A 23,695-nucleotide genomic window follows, 5' to 3' on the forward strand; every position below is an offset into this window, starting at 1 on the left:
CCAAATATTATACATCTAAAGTTATCTGGGAATGCGGCTTCAGTAATTATATCATCATCGTTTAGCCATGAATATGGATCATCATTTATGTTTACAGATATCGGTGAATTTGCAAAACAACTCTGTTGAACCGCTTCACGGATATTATTAGTAGGACTATTACTAATGCTATTACTATTGCTATTCCTATTAGATTTACTCCTTTGATATTTTTCATCAAATAGATTTATAAAATTATCATTATCATTATCATTATCATTATCATTATTATCATCATTATCATTATCATTATCATTATCATCATCATTATCATTATCATTATCATTATCATTATCATTATCATTATCATTATCAATGACATTATCCTTATCATTAACATTATCATTATCATTATCATTAACATTATCATTATCATTATTAGCAAAGCTACTTCGTAGATCATTAACATTATCATTAACATTACCCTTATCTTTATCACCACCTCTACTACAACTTAAACAAGAACACTCATCATACATTCCAGGATATTTACATTGATTAACTAGAATATTCAAAGCACTTTTAATTCTAAATCCTCTATCAATAAGATAGATCATGTATAAACAATAAGCCCCACAATAAGATTCATCATATTGTTGTATTCTCTCATTAGAGCCTAGATGAACATATTCTTCTAAAAATAAAGGTGGAGTTTCTACACCAAAACTATCAACTATAGGAATCTAGTTAGATTTGAATATGAAAAGTCACCCTTACATACTATTGTTTATGGTGGAACTGGTACAGGCAAAACATATTTTATTAGACAATATTTAAAGTTATACTCAGTCCAAAACCAAGATCAAGATCAAGATTAAGATCGAGATCAAGTTCAAGATCAAGATCAAGATCAAGTTCAACATCAAGTTCAAGATCAAGTTCAAGATCTGCGAAGCAGTTTGGTAAACCACGAACAAAGTTCGTTCACTGATCAAGTTCAAGATCAAAGGTCCATAGTTATAGTTTGTAAAGATGACAGAGACTGGATAGATCATGAGTCTAATAAGTTTTATACTGGGTTTAATAAATGTGATATAAATATGATCAAAAAAATAATATGCATAAATTTCAAAATTGTATAATAGTACTTGATGATATGGGTGATAGGTTAAATAAGGATATAGGTTATTATTTTACTGAAGGTAGACATTATAATATTCAAATGATTGTAATGTGTCATAAACCAGCTCAAATAATTAATACAGCAAGAATGAGTTGAGATACTATTTATTTAACAACTTATAATGGAGCTGATCTATTTAAAAATTTTAATGAAATATATAAATGTGAAAATGATTTTAGTTAACATAACTTCAATAAAATAGTTAGTGAATTAAATAGTAACTATTATAATTATACAGATGGAATGTCAGATGAACTTCGTTATGGTATAATTAAATATAATAAAAAGGAAAATACTTTTATTATTATTAGTAGTAATAGAACAATGATATATGATTCAAGAGTTGGTTTCCTTGATTTAAAAGCTCTTAGTTTAAAAGATGATTTAGAAAGAGAAGACATAAATAAACTTATAGCATATATGAAACCACTAACAATTAATGCAACAGATAGAAATGTAATTAATCATGATAATTATCAGTTTTTTTCTTTAATAAACATCTTACTTTAAATAATATTAAAATACAGAATGATGTTTTAACTAAAAAAATGATTAAGGGAAAGGGTATGAAAATTTTATCAAATATTGGTGGAATTATAGGCGCAAGTTTATTTATAATTAATTGTTTTTATCCTAATTCAATAGCAAGAAATGCTGGAACTGTATCAATGGGAGCAAGTACAATGTTGAGTAGAGTAAATACATTAGTTAATGTTGGATATGGAGAAGAGTTGGAAGGTGAAACACGAAATAAAATCTGCGAAGCAGGTTCCCTGATACAAGAGGAATATATAACTCAGTGTAACTACGACTTCGTCAATGAAGAGATGGGAATTTTGAATAGAAAGGGAGGAAGGTTTTTAAACAAACTATATATAAATAATGAAGAATTTAGAGAAGAGATTATAAATTTTGTTAAAGATAAAAAAGAATTAGACCTTGATTTGATTTAAGATAAGAGATGTAAAACTAATATACTCAATACTTTAGGAAATAAATATTTAGCAGAGTGTATCACATCTAAAGATAATACTAAAGATTTAATTGAAATCATGGCAAAATATTACCCTGTGAAGGATTAGGTAAATATTATAGTTTACCCTATTATAAATGCTTTTACAATGTTTAGAGTGTAACTGTAAATGTGGAAACATTGCTGTTTTAAAATATCATTATGAATCATTTCATAAAGATAAAACTGATAAATGTATGTGTGGTAATATAATATTAAGTGGTATTTGTGCTAATAATTTTTCTCCATGGGGTTGTTCTTTAAAAAATGAATCTAGTTCTACTTCTAATTCTAGTTCTAACCCCAGTTCTAATTCTAATTCTATTTCTAGTTCTAACCCTAGTTCTAGTTCTAGTTCTAACCCTAATTCTAACTCTAATTCTAACCCCAGCTCTAGTTCTAGTTCTGGTTCTAACCCCAGTTCTAGCTCTAGTTCTGGTTCTGGTTCTATCTATGACTATAACTCCAACTCAGATCCTAACCCCAACCCTAACCCTAACCTTATCCCCAACCCTAACCCTAACCTTAACCCCAGCTCAGAAGTATTAACTAGATTTTGTAATAAGTGTAATTATATAAAACCACTAAATAATTTTGATGAGGGTAAGTATACATGTAGAAGTTGTACTTCAGCTAAAGTTAATTGTCCATATTGTACTTCTGTTGTGAGATATGATGGGATGCGGGCTCATGTAAAGAAACAACATCCAGATATAGAATTGACTAGAGGATTTAGTAGAAATCTGCAAAGCAGGTTCCCTGATATAACTGATCGGTGTAACCGCTTCGTGGATAAAACAACTAATCCTAGTTGGCAAAGTCCTAGAGCTGTAAGTCCTTTAGTTATTAACCAAACAGAAGAAAGTTGTTCATGTAAATACTATAATTTTGTATCATTTCTTATTAATAATGGAATAAATATAGAAAAAATAAAAGAAAATATAAATTTATTAAAAAGTATAAATAATTTGAAATAAAAAGTATAAAAAAAATATAAAAATATCAAAAAAGAGGGATTCACTCTTTAAGAGCGAAAAAGAGCGATCTTTTCTACTTGGGATCACTCCGAATAAGAGTGAATCACTCTTAAAGAGTGAAATATAAATTTTGCTTTGATTTTTCGATTTTTTGTTTTATTTTTGATTTTATTTTTAATTTTTTTATTGAATTTAGAGCTAATATATAGTAGTGGATAAAACAAGGGATTCAACAAACAGTAAAATTTGGCCCGATTCGACATGCGCGATTAGCGTTAGGAGAAAGGGACAAATTTTGCTGGTGGTTGAATCCCTTGTTTTATCCACTACTGGCATTCTCATGTTCGTTTTTGTTCGTCAAGGCTTCATTTCTCTAGCCAAATATACGTTGTACAATTACAGCTTCTTGTCAAGCTTATCTAATGCACAATATACATTAGATTGTTTTCTCTCAACCTTCTAACACACTCGAAGATAATTTGATCAGAGGTCACGTCGGTCTGTCGGACCTCAACAGGGATAACTATATAACTAAACAAGGAGGCTCGGTAATATGCGTTCGCACATAAAGTTCCGACTGCGCTCATCTACATTTTTTACTTAAAGATTAAAAATTTAATATACCAACATTTCGTTCAACAAACTACTAATTGAAAAAAAAACAATCTTCATAAAAGGGCCGATGAGACCCGTGACTACCATCATATGACAACCATAAAATACGGCGATAAAACACAAGTAATTACAATTATTATTTACGACCAAAACTCATTCGATGTCCATGTTTTGAAAACCATTAATAACCAGATAAAAATGGCATCAGATAAAACTTATACTGAAGAAGATTAACCTGAAATGAGCAAAAAGGGAAAACAATTAATGTCAAACAAATTAGAAACATAATGCATCAAATTAAATCATTGAGAGATTATTCTATACCTCCAAAGAGAGCAACTGAGACCTTTCATTATCCAGGATAGGTAATACGACTACCGAAAGAACGATAATTACAGGCGGGAAATTAGCACAAAAAAAATTGCAAGAAAACCATGTCTCAGCCAATTAAACATTAAACTGTCCACTAAAAACACTAAAAATTCTGATTTCTACTTTTTTTCAATTGACCAGAGAACCGCTCATTATTGTGATACTGTAAAAAGAGAACAAAATTCTACAAAAATGAGCGATTATGCAAAAACCACGAGTATTTTTTGAAAACTGGTTATACCAAGAACAAAGACCAATTAGGGAAAATAAAAACCGTTTTAAAAAGCAAATTTTGGTTCAATGGATAAAGCATGTGACTTGTCTATAAAGATGCTGAGCTAAAAAGTTAACAGATATTAGATTGGCAAATCTCAGAAATCCATTGTCCTTTTTTTTATAAAAACAAAAATTTTCAAAATTCATAGCAGACATAGGATTTTGACTAAATGAGTAGACAGTTTATCTTGCAACGTCTTCGAAAACTATTTGCGACTGTTATTAGTGGGACTAAATAACAAGACCTTAAAATAATATTGAATACAAGCTGATCAAAAAAACTTCACAAACAACTTTAGGAAACCACAGTGTTAAAGCCATTAAGTATAAAAAATATAATGGCGAGAGAATTAACTCTTCTTTTGTGTCTCATTTGAGCGTCATAAAGTTGTTTTGTGAAACAACTGTTTCAATAAGACAAAAAAAAGAACCAAAATTTTGAAAAGTTCCTAAATTCCACAAAACTCTTCTGAAACAAATTGTCAAAGCCCTGAAGACAGTTTAATCAACAGAAAAAATTTCTACGTTTAATCTACAGAAAAAGTTTCGTTTGGTTCAAAAGAACATTAGAAAAATCTCTCAAAAAATACCCAAAATTAAATTTCGAAAATGATACAACATTGTAAACTGCGAAAAAAAACGCAAGCCAAAACAAAATGTGATAAGTTGAAAAATACTTTTATAAATACTTAAATTGAAGGTCAATAAATTTTTAGCTCTATACCGATATCAGTTATTCAATTCACTCATGTATCCATAGTTGTCCACTAAGACCTTTAATTACCCAAAACTTGGCATACGAAAACAAAAATGAACAACAAAATCATGGCAAAAAAGAAAAAAATCTACCAAAATCCGCAAGAGAACGGTGTGGCCGCTCCTCAAAACCATTTTTTTATGAAAACAATACATACGTTTAGCTACAAATTTTTGTAATGTGTTTTTCAGTTAGACTGTTAAGTAAAGTGAAAATTTACCAAATAAACAAAAAAAAACAGCAAAAATGGGCAATTATAAACAAAAAATCACAACAAAATCTTGTTTGAAAAATCGCAGTACCAAAACGAAGAAAACATCCTTGTAAAAAATCGGCCACAAAATTAGAAATTAGCTTGTATTCTATAAGAAAGAAAGTTTGACTTGTATTTACTGAGATCAATCTAAAAGTTGACAGAAATATTATATAGAATTTGCAAGTCCAAAAAACACGGAAAATGCCTTAAAACAAATACATTCAACGACATAAGGCACATTAGATAATAACCTAATGCACGTAAGAAGACCACTTACACTTCTTGATGAAGCCATTTGGGTCTTTCAGTGGTTAGACTTAGTAATCAGACTGCAAAAGTAATAACAATTGAAGGCAAAACACAAGAATTCAGTTAAAGTTTACCAAAATACGTCTTTAAAGCCGTAAAAATGATTATGTTCTCTGAAAACAAACTTTGTCTACATTTGGCTTCATTCTTACATAATGGGAGCTGCCATTAATGGTGTCGTGCATAATAAATTTGTCAGTAATTAACATAAAATCAAAATTTCTAATTCTAAGAATCCGTGGCAATAGCAAACCTATCCCTGATTTTGCCGCACGACTAACAAACTGCTCAATTGTTTCAAATGTTTGAGAGTTAGACCAATTGTTGAGCGGAATACTTCGAAAATTAAAAAAAACAAGGATGCATTTTGTATAATTATCAACGTAAATTTATAAAAAACGGCAAAATTTAATTTCGAAAAGAATTTTATAGGGCGCCGAGTATCAAGTAGCTGTTTTTTGTAGTTTCAAGAGATTCTGTCGGCGGATTTTAGGTCTTTACTGTTCGCAAATTTAAACAGAGTGGACCGAAGAAGCATAATTTTGCATTTTTTAAAGAAAAATCTGGATTTTGAAAATGTTATCAAAATTTTCGCTCAAAAAAACTCCAATCAAACAATTCAGCCACGCTTCTCTATTGCTGCGGTAACAATAGCACTCTGCCGTTAAAAGTTTCAACATATTTCAAATAATTTTAGCATAATTGTGCCAGATTTTAGCAAAAATTACTGAAAATGTGAATAAAACCGTCGAATATTTACAAATCTTTAAACCTTGATAACTCCCTGTAAACAACGAAAATCTTTTTAATTCTATATTCTAGGATGTACGTGCTTTTTAATGATACCACTCACAACTCTCTACGATGAATATATCGATCGGCCAAAATTGTCCGAACAAAAAAATACCCATTGGTGCATATAGTTCCTCCCCCACTAAAGTGGGGTCGGAACAATTAGTGAATCAACTGCATTAACAGCAGTTTTTCGCGCAGGACAGAAACAAAACCTGCACTGAGCTTGTTTTAAAATACTTGACAAGATTTTGATTCCATCTGCATGTTTGCAGGAGTGCAACTTGGGTGAGATTCCCTCTCCAGTTGTGATGACAAGGAGGAATGTCTCTGATCAAGTCAGAAGTGTCATGTTCCACTTTCTAAAGGCACTCGACTCAGTCTACACGCAAAAGGTAACAAAATGCTACAGTGATACCCGGGCCGAGGTTCAACCGTTTGTCACACCTCGAATTAGCAGGGATTACAGTGTAATCCCATTACACTCTTATTTATAGTGAGGAAAAGAGTGTATGGGCGCAATTTTGAAAAATTACTCTGTATTTACACTTTTCTCTATAATCTAATTACACTCGTTACAAAGAGTGTAATTTATTGCGGACTAATAAAAGATCACTTCTAATTCCGCTGTTACGCTTTTTAAAATCCTCCGACCGGTTACCAGATAAACGGGTTGCTAAATTAGTAAATATTATACTTTGTTATAGAGAGCGATTGAGAAGAATTATGAATTCTTCAACAAAACAAACACACCCTTATTTGAACTTTTAATGAGCAAAATCTTTTGATTCCGAATCAGAGTTTGATAAAAAAAGATTTGTATTAATTTATCCACTGTCAACAACCTTTGTTATGTTCAATTTTTTTTTACTGAAAATGTATTGGACCGGAGTCAGCTCTGATCAGGCGTACAATGTGTAAGAAAAATTTTCTCACTTCAATAACTGAATTCAAAAATTCCTGGATGTTTAAATTTCAAAACTACCTATTGTCAGTATCATTATAAAAGTATACAGATCCGTTGAGATATAAAACAACTGACATAGGTTACTTTACAGCTTAAGTAAGAACAAGTTTTTCCCCTTGACGTATATGGAAAGTAATAGTGCAGTTATTTGCACTTAACACATTGTTCTCCCATTTTGAGAAAGCGTCTTTGGTATCTAAAGAGATGATTGGCAAGCTGGTTTGTGATAATCATTATGGGGAAGCTCCAAATTATCACCCAATTTTATGGTTTATTACTGCGCTGATGAATTTGTGGTATGAAACAACTTAAAAAAACTTGAAGCAACAATTGGAATCAAATTAGAAGCCATTTATGAAAAATATCACTTTATCAATATGACCTAAGAAAATTTTCTTCATATATCAAAGTACAACTCAAACTGTTCCACATGACGATTAATTTTTTTGAGACGTCGATCACAGGATGTCCTTCTTGTGAGAAGAGCCCGCCCTTGCTTCTCTGATGCGTCTGTTGTAGCCGCTTCTTTTGTCAAACTAAGTTTAAAGGTGTGGACTAAAAGATAACTCGTTTCAGATATTTTCTAAAGCTTTTTCATCCTGTGCTCATTTAATATGGTCTTTTGGAATTCCGTTCAGAGAAACCCTTTTTGTAGCAAAGACTGTTATCATTCTACCATAAAAAATTTTCTAAGCCGACAAAAACACCAGTTGCTTCGAGTGTGATTTCGGTTTTGCATTTTTGAATTGCTCAATTTGCTTAAGATTGAGTCTTTCACCTCCTTGAGAAAGAAAACTATCTTTCCTCTTTTTAAGAAAGTTAAAATTGATAGCTTCTCCAAATCTTACTTGACTGCTCGATTTTCTCGTAACCCCCGAAATTATGATCCCCTTCTGTAACTAAAGGTTTTTCAATTGAATTAAGTTATGCCACGTCTATGTTGTCCCTGCTGTTCTAAGCTTGTGAGTCAGTACATTGCTGATCAGTAGTTTCACCCTTGATGTCACCAATTTCCAGCCGTGCAATTTGGCTTAAAGTAACAAGCACTGTCTTGTTTGACTTATCTAGCTAGATGAATGAGAGGTTCATCGCTTGGCAGATAATACAGGTGACTGGAACTGTTGATGACCTGCTCGTTGCTGTGAAGAGGACTGGCTGACACAGATAAGTGTCACCGACCTTTGGACGTCTTATTTTCCGTCCCAGCAGCAGTTCTACAGGAGTTTTTTTGCCGAAATTAGGTGTTACGATGTGTGATCATGGCCCGCTGTAGGAAAGCGCCAAATGTCATATTCAAATTTGGTCTTCGGGCTTGAATATCCCGTTTAACTGTTTAGACCGCTCACTCTGCATGTGATACCTAAAGATATCATCATTTGTTCGATGCAGTATATTTTATATGAGGTTGTAAAGTAGTTCAATATATTTGCCTTTGATAATCCTGTTCATATTTATTATGTTCGTGTCTTGTGATCTGTTAATGATTTCCTTCTTGGTTTCCCGCCTCGTGATCAGACATGTCTGATCACGCAATCACGTTTGCTTAAAAGCACTTCATTTCATTCCAGTTCATTCTCTTAAGTTTGCAATTCAAATTCAGTTAACAAACTCTCTTGTAAATCCCGCTCCGCAAGTAAGCGCAAAGAAATTTAACTAGGATCTCGCTTCGCGAATCGCAAGTTAAATAAAATTGAACGCACGCGCCTTGCAATTAGCTACTCTATTTAAATAGAGTACGACGTGGCGCAGCCAGCAACTAAAGGTACACCACTCGGAATTGACGCTTTCTGGGATAAACCTACACCCGATCCTCCCCTCCGCTGGGAGAAATGGCGAGTGAAATATAAATTGGCACTGTTAGCGAAAGAGAACATCATCCTTGATACACTAGTTGGACCCAAACCCGAGATGGTGGAACTTCCCCTCGAACCAATATACGAAGAATCTATAGTCGGCGCTTTTGCACAGTCGGAGAGAAGAAAGGAACGCTCGCAACGCGCAACAAAGATGAATTGGCAAAATAAGTGCCAACGACTCATAGAAGTTGGTATAATGTGTGGCGACAAACCCTGGCCATTGGCGGATCTCAAAACCGTGTCTTTGCTGTATCTAAGCATCGGGGTAGAAGGACGCCTTATCCTCAACTGCAGGAACCCGCACACCATGATTGATACCCTAACAACCGTCGATTTCTGGAAAATCGTAGAAGAGGCATTCATCCGTCCTCGCAACATAATTTTTGACCGTCTTGTTTTCTTGATTACGAAACGACTTCGTGGAGAAACGGTGGAACACTTCTATGGAAAACTAAAGGAGTTGGCTGATAACTCTGACTTCGAGAATAAGGAAGAAACTTTGATACGCGATGTCTTCATTGCTAACCTCATAGATCCTGAAATTCAAAAGGAACTTCTCAAACAAACAGTTGAGCCGCGCCAAGCGTTAGAGCTAGCAATTAACATGGAACTGAGGATGCGAAACCATCATCAAATTTAGCAACATAATAAGATTGTCATCCCGGCGAACGTCAACACGGTTCAATTCTCTTATAGCTCTCGAGCCTCGAATTAGTAAAATTCGGGTAAAGCAACACGACAAAACAATCGCTCAACGCTCTATTGCTCCACTTGTGGAGGGAGTTGGCTTCCAAATTATCGCAAAAGGCAAAACATGCAACAATTGTGGACTCCTAAATCATTTTGCGAAAAATTGCGGAAAAAAAAGACAGTGAAACCAGTAAATGCTAAAAAGAAGATGGTGAGTGTCATGGAAGAAGAACCGCATCCTGAGGATTCAGCAAATTTTCTACAACCTGCTAAGCTCTACGAATCAGACTACAGTAGCGGAGAAGATTACACGGTCGCGGTGATCGAGAATTCAGTAGAAAAAGTAGAACCGCTCAACATGCCCATCAAGATCGGCAATATTAACACTACCCTTCTCGTAGACTCCGGTAGCGCATGGAGTACTCTGAATCGTTCACTCGCATTGCAAGTGGTACAAAGTAATCCTCGCGCATTGTGGATTACCGAACAGATGTCACCAAAAGTTCGGATTTTCTCGAATGAACCCATCCAGGTAGAAGGGAAGATTCAAGCTTCAATAGAGCAATGGATGGACTTGTGACTCTGCAACATTCACTGTTGTAGCTGACGGACTAGAATCGCTAATTGGTCGTGATTTGTTCGATCGACTTGGTCTAGCTGTGACTCAATCTACATCTCAAAAAGGTAATTGTGTCAACAATATTTCCTCTCCAGAGTTCAAAGAACTAAACGCAAAAATTTTTTCTGAACTGATATCGCGCATCGGGAGATCAAAAAATCACGTGGCAAAATCTAAATCTCATAAAAACTTTCAACCTAGACATCAAAAAGGTTGACAAATCCCTATTAATTTACAGGAAAAAGCCAATACTGAACTTAAGAAATTGTTAGATGAAAAACATATCGTTAAACTTTCAAGTTGCCCAGACAAATACTTTATATCTCCGATAGTGGTTATCGTAAAGAAAGACCAAATAATAAAGCTAGCACTCGATTCAAAAGTACTAAACCAAGCCATTCACAAGAATAAATATCAAATGCCAACATTGATATGCTTGTCGAATCTATTTCTCAACAGATTAGTGCTCCCGCGTCGCAAAACACAACATACTTTTCAACGATAGATTTGAAGTATGCATACAGTCAGTTAAACTTAGATATTAATACGGCAACTCATTGCAACATTAATATTATTAGTGGTGATATGACTGGCACTTACAGATTTCAAACGGGGTTTTACGGGTTTCAAAAAGCAATGGACTATATTTTGATGGGTTTAAAAAATACATATTGTTTCCTAGAAGACATTTTGATAGTTAGCAAGGGATCTTTGGAAGAACACAAAAGTTATGTTATGAATTGTTTAAAACGATTGGATGATAAAAATCTTAGAATAAACCTTCCCAAATGCCACTTTGGAAAATTAGAAATCGATTGGCTAGGATATCATGTATCTCAATCGGGTATTTCACCACTTGAAAGTAAAACAGCTGCAATTTTGGCACTTGCAGCTTCGAAAACTCTAAAGAAACTCCCTTCTTAGCCACCCCTTCCGCCCTTTTACGGAAAAGGACATCAAAAATTCATCTGGACAGAGGAGCACGAGAAGTGTTTTAACGAAATAAAAGATTGCATCACAAACGCAACCGCAAATAGTCACTATAACCCGCAACTCCAAACACGCATAAAATGTGATGCATCGCGCTCGGGTCTCGGAACAGCACTCGAACAACTAACAGTTGACGGGTGGAAACCAATTGCGTTTGCCTCGCGATTCTTAAATTCATGCGAAGAGCGCTATAGTGTGATCGAACATGAGATACTGGGAGTAGTCTGGTCGACTGAATATTTTAAAAACTATCTGTATGGGAAAAGCTTTACAGTTATTACGGATCATCGAGCTCTTCTCTATTATGAAAGAAAATAAATCGTACATTAGTAAACTAACTCGCTGGATAGATCGTCTACTACCATTCATTGAACATCTTCCGGGGGTGAAAATGGGTCTGCTGGATTATATTTCTCGACACCCGTTTCAACAAGCTAAAAAAGTTTCTGATTATTAAGTGGAATTTATTGTAGCAAAACTCAAGTTAATTTCTGCATCTATTAATTCATTAGATTTAAAAAAAACCCATCCCGCATCACATTTACACCAATTAGTAAAAACGCGCGATCCCGCATTGCAAATCACACCTAAATTTGAGGCCAACAATAAGGCGATAAATTTAATTAGCACACATGCAGCACGAGTACGCAAACATGATTATTACTATTCCCCCGCGTCGCGAAAGTTAGCCTCAAATACTACTGGTAATTCAAACAACTTGAAATATATAGACCCAGCGTCGGAAATACCACTTAACACTTCTTTCGCTCAGCACAATACAAATAAGTAGAAACAATTAGTCCAAAATCGGAATGAATTAGCTCTCGCGCCGCGAGGGACTCAAATTCTTAACTCTAAATTCCAGCCAAATGGGAGACATTCCACCAATAATTTTAAAAGTCACCACCCACAAATAGATTCAGTGCTTTTTGCCTCACATCGTTCTACAATTCAGTCGTGCAATCCTAATTCTAGAAACAAATTGTCATCTAAATTTGCTTTGGAAATAAATTCAATAAATCTTATTAATAACAACATGCCTTCTAAAAAGCGCATCACTTGAGTTCGTTTTAATACACATCCCGCTCCGCGAATCAACAATCGTCAAGTCAGAACTTAACTCGCCTTGCAAGTCCGCTCTCAAATACATCTGACAATACCCGCACCGCAAGTCAGCAAACAACTTCGAATAACACTACCCGGGATGCGAGTCCTTTACAGATATTAACCCCAACATCTCCGGCTCATTCCTCTAACGCTAGTATTCCTCTCACACCCAGCCCACATGTACCCACATTTAACTACGTTGTGTCCAAGATTATCAATAAATCTCTAATCGCATCACTAGCAAGTAAGGACGCAGTTTTAAAAGCAGTCAGGGATTGCATATTGACTAATAACGAAAGCCGCCTAAAAGCTTTTAACCCCTACATACATTCACATTGGAGAGACCTTCGAGTTCGATCTGGGTGCGTGTGTATCGATGAAAAGTAGCCATAACAAATGTGTTGCGAGGGGAATTAACTGAGGATATACACGCAAGACATCCGGGCACATGAGGCATGATTTGCATGGCTACGCATTGCTGGTGGCCCTACATGCACCGCGAACTCATTGTAAAGGCTACTGAATGCAAACCCTGCACTGTGATTGGTAAGAACCTTAAATCTGTTACTCCCGCTAAACAATTTCATCCTCATGTACCGTGTTTTGAACCGAATCAAGAATTCCAAATGGATTTTGGAGGCCCGATTTTTGATTAAAAGGGTACCGAATTTTTTGTCTTAGCCGTTATTGATCGTTTTTCCAAATATCTTACTGCATGTGTTTTTGACAAAGCAAACGGACCTAATGTTCTAAGAAATTTTGGACATGTATATAGAAAATCACGGATTTCCTCGATCTATTCGACTTGATCAAGCAAAATGTTTGGTTGGCAATCAAGTAAATACTTTCTGTAACAAAAATAATATTGACATCATTGAAGCTCCAGTAAACGATCATCGCGCTATTGCTTTGGTAGAAAGACTCATCCAAACGATTAAAAATAGACTTGCATGTATCAAAGAGGAAAAATCGTCTAATAATGCCTTTCATGTAAAGCACGCATTAAAGATAATAATACATCAATTGAGAATATGTAAACAGAAAACAACAAATATCTCGCCCTCCGAAGCACATTTTGGAAGAAGACCTAATACCCCGCTTAGCGTGATATCGACCATACCTAAGTTGTCTAATCTCACTTACGAAAGCATAGTAAACTACTATTTAGATGAAGACACAGTGATGCCGGAAGAAATACTTCCAGACGACAAATGGCTGAATGGCTACCGCAGTGACATTGAGGTTGAGAAAGTATTGAGAAACGTATTGAGAAGTTTTGAAAGTAACGAGCGACGCAAGAGGCCAAGTCAAGAGAACGGGCTAGCAACGATGGCGAATCTCGTTTCCTGCGAACAAAGAACACTCGACCAATTCCTCTCAAAGAGCGTGCGGTCGAATTAAATCTAGCGAAAAAAATTCATGGCAAGAGACGATCAAAGAAAAACCTCGAAGGATTGTATGAAGTCCTTGCCCCTGGGTCTCATATTCTGAAAGTTAGCCCAACGACCTCCACCATCAAAGAGCCGGGGAAACCTGTGGTAACTGTCAGAAGTATCGATATAGCTAAATTCGGGACGCAACTGCAGCGGCAAACTCCATTGAAGGCATACGCGGACCGCAGAGGACCAAAATCTGGAGAAAAGTTGGTGGAGGATTTGATTCAAAGTCATATCAAAGAACTTACGAGAAAACAGAAGGGGGACAAAAAATGGAGCACCGCAAGCGTGATCCGGGCAGTGAAAACAAACATCTCACGCGCGATGCGAGGTCGCATTCCTAAAATACACAACCTTCTCGCAATGCGAAATCAGCAGCCAGAAGCAAGCACTGTTTCGCATAGCGAACGGCCTACAACCTCTAGCACAAACAAAACGGCCACCACACAACCACCAAGATCATCGGACAGGACTCGCCGCAGTCCTTCTTATTATGGATTTGAAAGTCCATCCCCTGACTCCACAATTGCAGCACAACCCAAACGTCCACGACGAGCGGGTGATATTGAAAACTTCCAGCCCCAATCTAACTCTCTGTTGTTGAAACAGTGCAAAACATTGTTGAACAACAGCCGACTGAATTCAACATATTTCCACGAATAGGAGAAGTATCTCCACCCGCTTCGCGAAATCCTTCTCTCTTGGAGATTGACACTGATGCCAATGAGTGAAACAATTAGGAATTGAACTTACATCAAGACTGCTTTAATTACAAACTCTAATTTACCAAAATATTTTTTAGCTATTATAACCAGTAAATATATTGTTATTACTTATATAACCGGAGACCAAGTATTAATTTGTAAATATTGTTATTATTTATACATTCGAAAATTGTTTTATAACAATTTTCTTTGTCGGTGTAAGCGGTATGTGATACCTATAGATATCATCATTTGGTCGTTGCAGTATATTTTATATGATGTTGTAAAGTAGTTCAATTTATTTGCCCTTGATGATCCTGTTCATATTTATTCAGTTCGTGTCTTGTGATCTGTTAATGATTTCCTTCTTGGTTTTCCGCCTCGTGATCAGAAGTTTGCAATTCAAATTCAGTTAACAAACTCTCTTGTAAATCCCATTCCGCAAGTAAGCGCAAAGAAATTTAGTTAAGATCTCGCTCCGCAAATCGCTACTTAAATGAAATTAAACGCACGCGCATTGCAAGTAGCTATTCTTTTTAAAAAGAGTACGACACTGCAAGTCCATTTGCTCTACGATGATAGATTGGTGGAGGAGGTCGTTGGGCTAACTTTCAGAATATGAGACCCAGGGGCAAGAACTTCATACAATCCTTCGAGGTTTTTCTTTGATCGTCTCTTGCCATGAATTTTTTGCGCTAGATTTAATTCTAGCGCAAAAAATTCATGGCAAGAGACGATCAAAGAAAAACCTCGAAGGATTGTATGAAGTCCTTGCCCCTGGGTCTCATATTCTGAAAGTTAGCCCAACGACCTCCACCATCAAAGAGCCGGGGAAACCTGTGGTAACTGTCAGAAGTATCGATATAGCTAAATTCGGGACGCAACTGCAGCGGCAAACTCCATTGAAGGCATACGCGGACCGCAGAGGACCAAGATTTGGGGAAAAGTTGGTGGAGGAGTTGATTCAAAGTCATATCAAAGAATTTACGAGAAAACAGAAGGGGGACAAAAAAATGGAGCACCGCAAGCTTGATCCGGGCAGTGAAAACAAACATCTCACGCGCGATGCGAGGTCGCATTCCTAAAATACACAACCTTCTCGCGATGCGAAATCAGCAGCCAGAAGCAAGCACTGTTTCGCATAGCGAACGGACTACAACCTCTACCACAAACAAAACGGCCACCACACAACCACCAAGATCATCGGACAGGACTCGCCGCAGTCCTTCTTATTATGGATTTGAAAGTCCATCCCCTGACTCCACAATTGCAGCACAACCCAAACGTCCACGACGAGCGGGTGATATTGAAAACTTCCAGCCCCAATCTAACTCTCTGTTGTTGAAACAGTGAAAAACATTGTTGAACAACAGCCGACTGAATTCAACATATTTCCACGAATAGGAGAAGTATCTCCACCCGCTTCGCGAAATGCTTCTCTCTTGGAGATTGACACTGATGCCAATGAGTGAAACAATTAGGAATTGAACTTACATCAAGACTGCTTTAATTACAAAATCTTATTTACTAAAATATTTTTTAGCTATGATAACCAGCAAATATATTGTTATTACTTATATAACTGGAGACCAAGTATTAATTTGTAAATATTGTTATTATTTATACATTCGAAAATTGTTTTATAACAATTTTCTTTGTCGGTGTAAGAGGTATGTGATACCTATAGATATCATCATTTGGTCGTTGCAGTATATTTTATATGATGTTGTAAAGTAGTTCAATTTATTTGCCCTTGATGATCCTGTTCATATTTATTCAGTTCCTGTCTTGTGATCTGTTAATGATTTCCTTCTTGGTTTTCCGCCTCGTGATCAGAAGTTTGCAATTCAAATTCAGTTAACAAACTCTCTTGTAAATCCCATTCCGCAAGTAAGCGCAAAGAAATTTAGTTAAGATCTCGCTCCGCAAATCGCTACTTAAGTAAAATTAAACGCACGCGCATTGCAAGTAACTATTCTAATTAAAAAGAGTACGACACTGCAAGTCCATTTGCTCTACGATGATAGATTGGTGACTCTATCAATTTAATACCCAATGCTTCACACAATTGTGTCAGTTCACTGTTTAGAAACGCGAGACGATTGTCTGATACTAGCGTATTTGTTATCTCTAATCTTGCAAAATTTCTACTCAAGTACATTTTTTCTGTTTCAGAAGAACTATTCCCGCAGGGAAGGCTTCCTTCCAACATGACCTTTTTTTACAATCACTAAAGATATTTTTTTGGTGCTGAACATTACCCAAGTCCTTATAAAGTCTTCGCATTCTTCTGCTTCTGGCCAAGTGATACAGTTTTCACGGAGCTAAGCCAACATTCTTGGCTTTCATTACTTTTACTAACATACCAAACAACATCTTGACTGATGCCGTGCGCCACTCTATCACTCGGTCTAGAGCTTCTGTTGTACTTTTTCCGAGGTGAGTCTCCTTAGCTTGAGTCATCACCACAGGTCTTAATATAATCGGAATGAAAGGTACAACACCACAAAAGATGATTCCGTTATGGTTCGCAAGATCATCTTTCTGTTTTTCGGATCCTTTCTTGACTCTGGGCACTGTTTTTGGTTGGAATTATTTATCTTTTCGTAACGTATCGGAAGAATCGATTCGATTCCCGCTAATTTCTGATATATTGTTCAAGGCAAAGCAGACTCAATAACTGTCAATTTTTAGTTTGCTCAGAGCAGCAGCACGAGGGATTTACTCGTGTGTGTATTTCAACTGGAATTTAAAACCCATCAATGATATTGCCTATCTCGTGCTTCTTGGTGATGCTTTTTCGAATCTTTTCGTCTGGTGCAAAAAGATATCTAAAAATTTTGTGATTAGTGTAAAATGAAGAAAATTACTGGTTGTCTTTTCAAGCAGAAATTGTTATCAGTCTTGCGACCACAGACACAATTGCAAGTTTTTGTACATTCAATGTGCAAGTAGTTTTTTTGCAACAAGAAAATTAATTTTTTTCAGACGTCGATCACAGGATGTCCTTCTTGTGAGAAGAGCCCGCCTTTGCTTCTCTGATGCGTCTGTTGTAGCCGCTTCTTTTGTCAAACTAAGTTTGAAGAAGTGGACCAAAACGTAACTCGTTTCAGATATTCTCTAAAGCTTTTTCCTCCTGTGCTCATTCAATATGGTCTTTTGGAATTACTTTCAGAGAAACCCTTTTTGTAGCAAAGACTGTTATCATTCTACCATAAAAAATATTCTAAGCCGACAAAAAGACCAGTTGCTTCATGTTTGATTGCGGTTTCGCATTTTTGATTTGTTCAATTTGATTAAGATTGAGTGTTATACCTCCTTGAGAAAGAAAACTAACGCTTGAGGCTGGTTTTGAATTGGACCTGCCTGTTGATGGTAAAACTTTCCACGTATTGGACTTATAACAGCAAGCATTTGTTTCATATTACATACTTGTTGTTCCACATAACAGGTTATTGTCTTGAAAAATGTCAACACAATTGTTTTTTTAAGAGCTCATTCAATTTCATCGTGGACGGCTGTTGAAGATTTCTTTAGGCCCTGAGGAGGCATGCACATGTTGAATTGTTCTTGATATGTGTTCATTGTGCATAGTTCTTTTGAATCCTCGTGAAGTTCACATTGACAGTATGCGTCTGATAGATAAAGTTTGCCAAAATATGAATTCCCTTGGAGATTATGGAAGATGGTCCTTATATCTGATATTGGATAATCCTCATCCCTGATTTTGCCACTAACAATAACTTTCAGTTCCACGCGCATTCGTAGAGCTCTTTTTTCGTCCGTTGCACACGACTGATGACGCATTAGTGGTTCCACCAGGATGCCTTGTCGTACAATCTTCCCGAGGTTCAATTTGACTCTGCCTTTTAAAGGTTGAGGTATCCTTCTGGCCTTGCAGAAAAATGGCTGCGATCTGGGTATGCGTTTCACAAGCACTTTGTATCCTGTGAGAGCATGTAGTCTTTTTTGGCTTTATATATATATATATATATATATATATATATATATATATATAAAAATATATATATATATATATATATATGTGTGTGTGTGTGTGTGTGTGTGTGTTTTTTTTTGATACCTGCTCTCGTTAATTAAAGATCGCATATGACATTTTTGGAGTCAAGAAAAGACAAAAGCATACAAAATCAAAACTTTTTTAAAGAATTCGTTATGACAGTTCTGGCTTCGACACAGGTTTTTCGCAAAAAAAAAACATTTTTTGACTTTTGTCTATATTTGATATTTTTTTGTAAAATCAAGACATTTTCAGAATAATTACAGATCTTAAGAGCTTCCTTCGGAAAATTAACTGAACCTACCTACTTAACTACATCATTTTGTAGCTAAAGGCTTACATCACTTTGAAAAAAATTTTTTTCGAAAAACACAAAAGTATTTCTTTTTTAGAACTTTTTCGCTTTTTGTCAATTTTTTACCATGTCTCATTAATGAGAAGTCATATACCACAGTATCGGTATTCGAAGAAGGCGCAACTGAACATATTTTGAGGGGCAGAAAGTGGCTTTACGGCTTCGACAGCATTTTCTCACAAATTTCATTTGATTTTTGTTTGTTGTCTCTATTTGTTGTTCTTTCTGTAATCTCAAGAAAAATTAAATAAAGACATGTCCTAATGCCCTCCTATATAGGCATCGCTGATAATAAAAGGTTCTTCATATCTTTTCTAGTAAAGTACAAGTTAATTTGCTCAAGTTCAATTTTATCTGACGCTATCTTGACTTTGTCATTAAGATTTGTTTAAATGAACATATATTTTGTGATGTAATCAATGTTTGTTGTTGTTTGATATTGTTGTTCATCTTGCCTCGCTTTCTTGATAATGGCAGATCGCATCAATCTAATGCGGCATTTTTATTACTCCACTAAAGTATTTCCGTTGGAGGCGATATTTTGGTACATACACAATTTTTTTTGAATACTTGAATTTTTGAGGTTTTCTTTCTGTTCTCACGTGGATGAGCGGGGTCGGAACTTGTGTGCAGACGCACAATACCGAGCCTCCTTTTTAATAATAAGATTATTAATCTAATATATATTATTTTATTAATCAATTAAATTTTAACTTATTTTCGCGGTTGGACTGTTTAATTTATGGTAATGATGCTCGTCCCACGCTTCTTCTGAAGTCTAGATCTTGACTACGGTCCTTACCAATCAAAAATGTTTTAACCAATCAACCAGCAACTCTCGACATTTGTTAGTTAATAGTTTGCATGAGTTAGTTCGAATCAATTTAGCTCCTTGATTCTGGAGATTGAACTTAATGAATCAATAATGACATATTTTTTGAAAAAGACATCTAAAAATTGTTTTATAAGCGTGTAATATGCCCCAATCATATGTAAAAGTAATCAAACTTAATTTTATTTAATTGCTCTCAAGGATAACTTGCAGCGTTTATGGGGCTCCTGTTGGTCTATTTTCTGCATAATTTTTCGTTGGATCATCTTTTTCGTATACTCAATTCTGTTTGCTTACCACTCTAATTTTAAAATATGGGTCGTGAAAATACGTAGAACTCTTGATAACTCATTTTAGGGTTGGGAGACAAAACCCTGGTTCAATTCAGTGTTCAGAAGTGGAACCCACTCCGACCTCATGTTCCCCAACTCAGGTCGCAATATTATCCCACTTCCCAGAAATTACTCTTTCCAAGAATATCCACAATTCGTATCCATTGTATCAAAATTTGTAAAGTACAATATCAGTGAGTACCAGACCTGTGGGTCTTTGAACTCCCTTCCTTCAAATTTGTTTACGATACTTTTTGTTTGTAAATTAATGTTTGTTTAATAAAGTTTCTCATAAACTATGCGTTTCCCAGAACGAGTTTAGCCGACCGAAATGATATCTAATGAGGCCAACTCAACAGCGCAATGTGACATTCCCCGGCAAAAAAAAACAGTCCCAGAAACTCCCAGTTTCTGTTGGACACCAGAAAACACAAAAACCTGGTCGATTGTCCGGTTACCTCAGATCATATGTGACTAATTTCGGTCCTTTGTCGATTGATCTTTAAAAAGTGTTAAAAAAGCCGAAGTTATATTTTCCGATGCATTTAACTTTTTGGTACTTGAGAAGTCTGACCCAAAACGTGAAATTATCTGGAAATGCTAGCTAAGTATATAGACCAAAAACAGCCTCAAATATCAAAAAATGCATAAGTACTCAAAAGACTCACGTATTAGGTTACAGGGCGAAATAAATTACGAGAAATATTCTATTTAGTACTGAGGTGTCTTTTTTGCTAAAAACAATTAATCTAACGAAAAAATGACTTGCAGCATACTGCAAGTCAGGCCAAAGAAGGTTTCACGGTTAATTCTTATCCGTGGGAAAGAGGCAACATATTCGAGCAAATCCGATATCAACAAAATTGCCGATTGACAAATAACTGACAACCGCCACAAAAGAATCTTTAAAATAAAACTTCAAACATTATTATTTAGAACATTAATAGTTATTAATTTATCATGTAATTCGTTATCAAGTTGTAGACAAAAAACCATTTTCTACTTTTTTGCTGAGTGGCGTGTTGAATTTCCTATACTACTAGGTTTTGGATCAATTCTGTCCCACCTTTCAACAACTTTGAAAATTTAATTAGCCTAAAACTTGATTGCCCGAATTTTATAAGTAATTACTTGAGACCCAATTTAAAGACTTAATTGTTCGTTTGAACAGTGCAAACCACTAAAAGTCTTCTCCACAATTAAAAAATCCACAATTAGCATCGAGAAGGAGATTTCTGAATTAAGTCACCAATTGGTTTTTCTTTCATTTTGCTCTAATGGACTTATCTTAGTTGAAAAACAATTCATTTTAGTGTGGAAACTAGTGATTTGCAGCGTGGATAATAGTGACAAAAACACGCTTTTTGAAAAGTGAGTGCACATATCTCCAATTTTGAAGCAAATTTGAACTAATTTAGCCTAGTTTCACTCGCTTCCACACAAGCTTACTACTCTAACCATAGAACATGGGTCGTAAAAAAGCTGGACAATATCAAGCATGTATACTCGAAAGTTTGGAGATTGCCTACGTAATGCTAGAACAAAACTAATGAAGGTTCCGCTAATCAGTAATGTTGAAAATTGCCGTTTTGGTAATTACCTGTATGATTCTTACCAAATTCACAAGAAATGACAACTGGGCTATAAAGTCTTGCTTAGAGAATTGCTGAAATTGCTTTAGTCTCTAATCATTTACTTTCATTCATACACTCGCTTCACCAAGGTTCCAAATATCCAAAAACCAATAACAGAATTAACGTGTTTGTAACTAATCATTAGCTAATATGAACAAATAATGTACTGGGAAAACTTTTATGTAAAATCAATCATCATTACTTTAATTCTTTTAAGTTTTGAAGTCGTATAAGTGACGACCTACTTTGAAAGTAAAATTCGCATATTAAGGTTTTGAAAGCAAGAGTATTAAGTCAAAAAATTTTGATTTTAGCAAATATTGCGTTGTCGGCACTATCAGGTTGAAGACCCAGCCCTAGGTACCGACTTATGAAAAGAAAATGTTCTCATTCAAGGAGTAGGAAGATCTACGAGCACTCGAAGAAAATTGTCTGGCGCTAAGACCGCTCAGTGCAGTTATGGGAAAATTTTTCAGCCGTGTTATATTTTTAGAGCTTGACTATTATTTCAATGAATGAGATAGTGCGTTTGTGTTAGCAGTAATCAATGAAGTACTCGTTTAAACTGATTGATGGTGCACCATACATGATTTTTAGAGGATATAAAACGCTCGTCAATAGCCTAGAATTTTTAAGCAGTATTTAAATAATTTATGACGTTAGCTTGTTTCTACTATGGTGGTGTTTCTAATACTTAGTTTCTCAAAAACAATTTGTTACGTTTTCAGCTACTGTTATATACAGAACTATACTTCTTTGAAAGTCATCACCAATTGCATAGCAGCTCATCCTTTATGGACGCAAAGATATCAGAAAGACATTCTCAAAACTTTTTGTAACACACACGCAAACAAAAAATGGAAAGCTACCAAAGATTAAATTGTCTTCACTATCAGGCTGACAAGCCCGGCCCAGGTACCGACATTTGAAGAGACAATTTTCGACCAAAATTTTCTATGAAAACACCAGACTCAACTTATTTGAGCTATGAAAAAATTTAGCTGGACTTTCAGACATTAGTTTGGGCTAGTTTTCTCAACAAAGAGTTTAGCTGGCCCCTAAATTCTCAAATACAACTTTAGTTCCAACTAAAGTTTCAAAAATTTCACTTTAGCTAGGTTCAGGTAATTAAAAGTCTGGTGAACTTCAGGTGTACGTTTGTTTGAAAGGCCCTGAACTGCCTTTTTATGTATAGTAAAAATACCTGAAAAAAATATTTCTGGAAAAAAGAGTGTAAGAAAAAACAAGGGGAGCAGTGTTGAAAATTGTCCAACTAGTCAATTATCTTATCTTGTCCAGCTAGAGCTTATCATAAGCATAGAGTCGAGGGAGAAGTATTCTTGAGGGCAACATTAATCTTTTCATAATTCATTTTTACGTGCCATTCTTTCGCTCAAAATTGCTCATAACATAGTCAGCATGGGTATTTTTTTCATCTCATGAATTGGACTCTTTTTCATCTTTGTTGCAAAGATGTCTCCGGTGACGCTGGTGTATGTACAGGAGTCAAAAATGTTTTTTTAAAATCTGAATTCTCAAAAAAGCAGACTTATGAAGACTAATGATGGAGCCATTAAAAGGCCTTGATCAACCATAATTATTTACGGAAAAAATGGTAGACCCA

The 23,695-nt window shown here is 35.4% G+C and overlaps 1 protein-coding gene across 1 annotated transcript in view; it reads left to right on the forward strand.

The window, feature by feature from the left end:
* The window catches only part of LOC142340691 (uncharacterized), a 74,319-nt gene extending 53,586 nt beyond the window's left edge, over positions 1-20,733 (forward strand). Inside the window, exons 6-7 of the mRNA XM_075391386.1 lie at positions 6,804-6,923; positions 20,463-20,733. Coding sequence (XP_075247501.1) covers positions 6,804-6,923; positions 20,463-20,717 — 375 coding nt within the window. The 3' untranslated portion in view covers positions 20,718-20,733. The remainder of the gene's footprint in view (positions 1-6,803; positions 6,924-20,462) is intronic.
* Positions 20,734-23,695: the final 2,962 nt, after the last annotated feature.

This window comes from Convolutriloba macropyga, chromosome 6 (assembly GCF_964194025.1).
Source record: "Convolutriloba macropyga chromosome 6, txConMacr16.3, whole genome shotgun sequence".
Taxonomy (NCBI): domain Eukaryota; kingdom Metazoa; phylum Xenacoelomorpha; order Acoela; family Convolutidae; genus Convolutriloba; species Convolutriloba macropyga.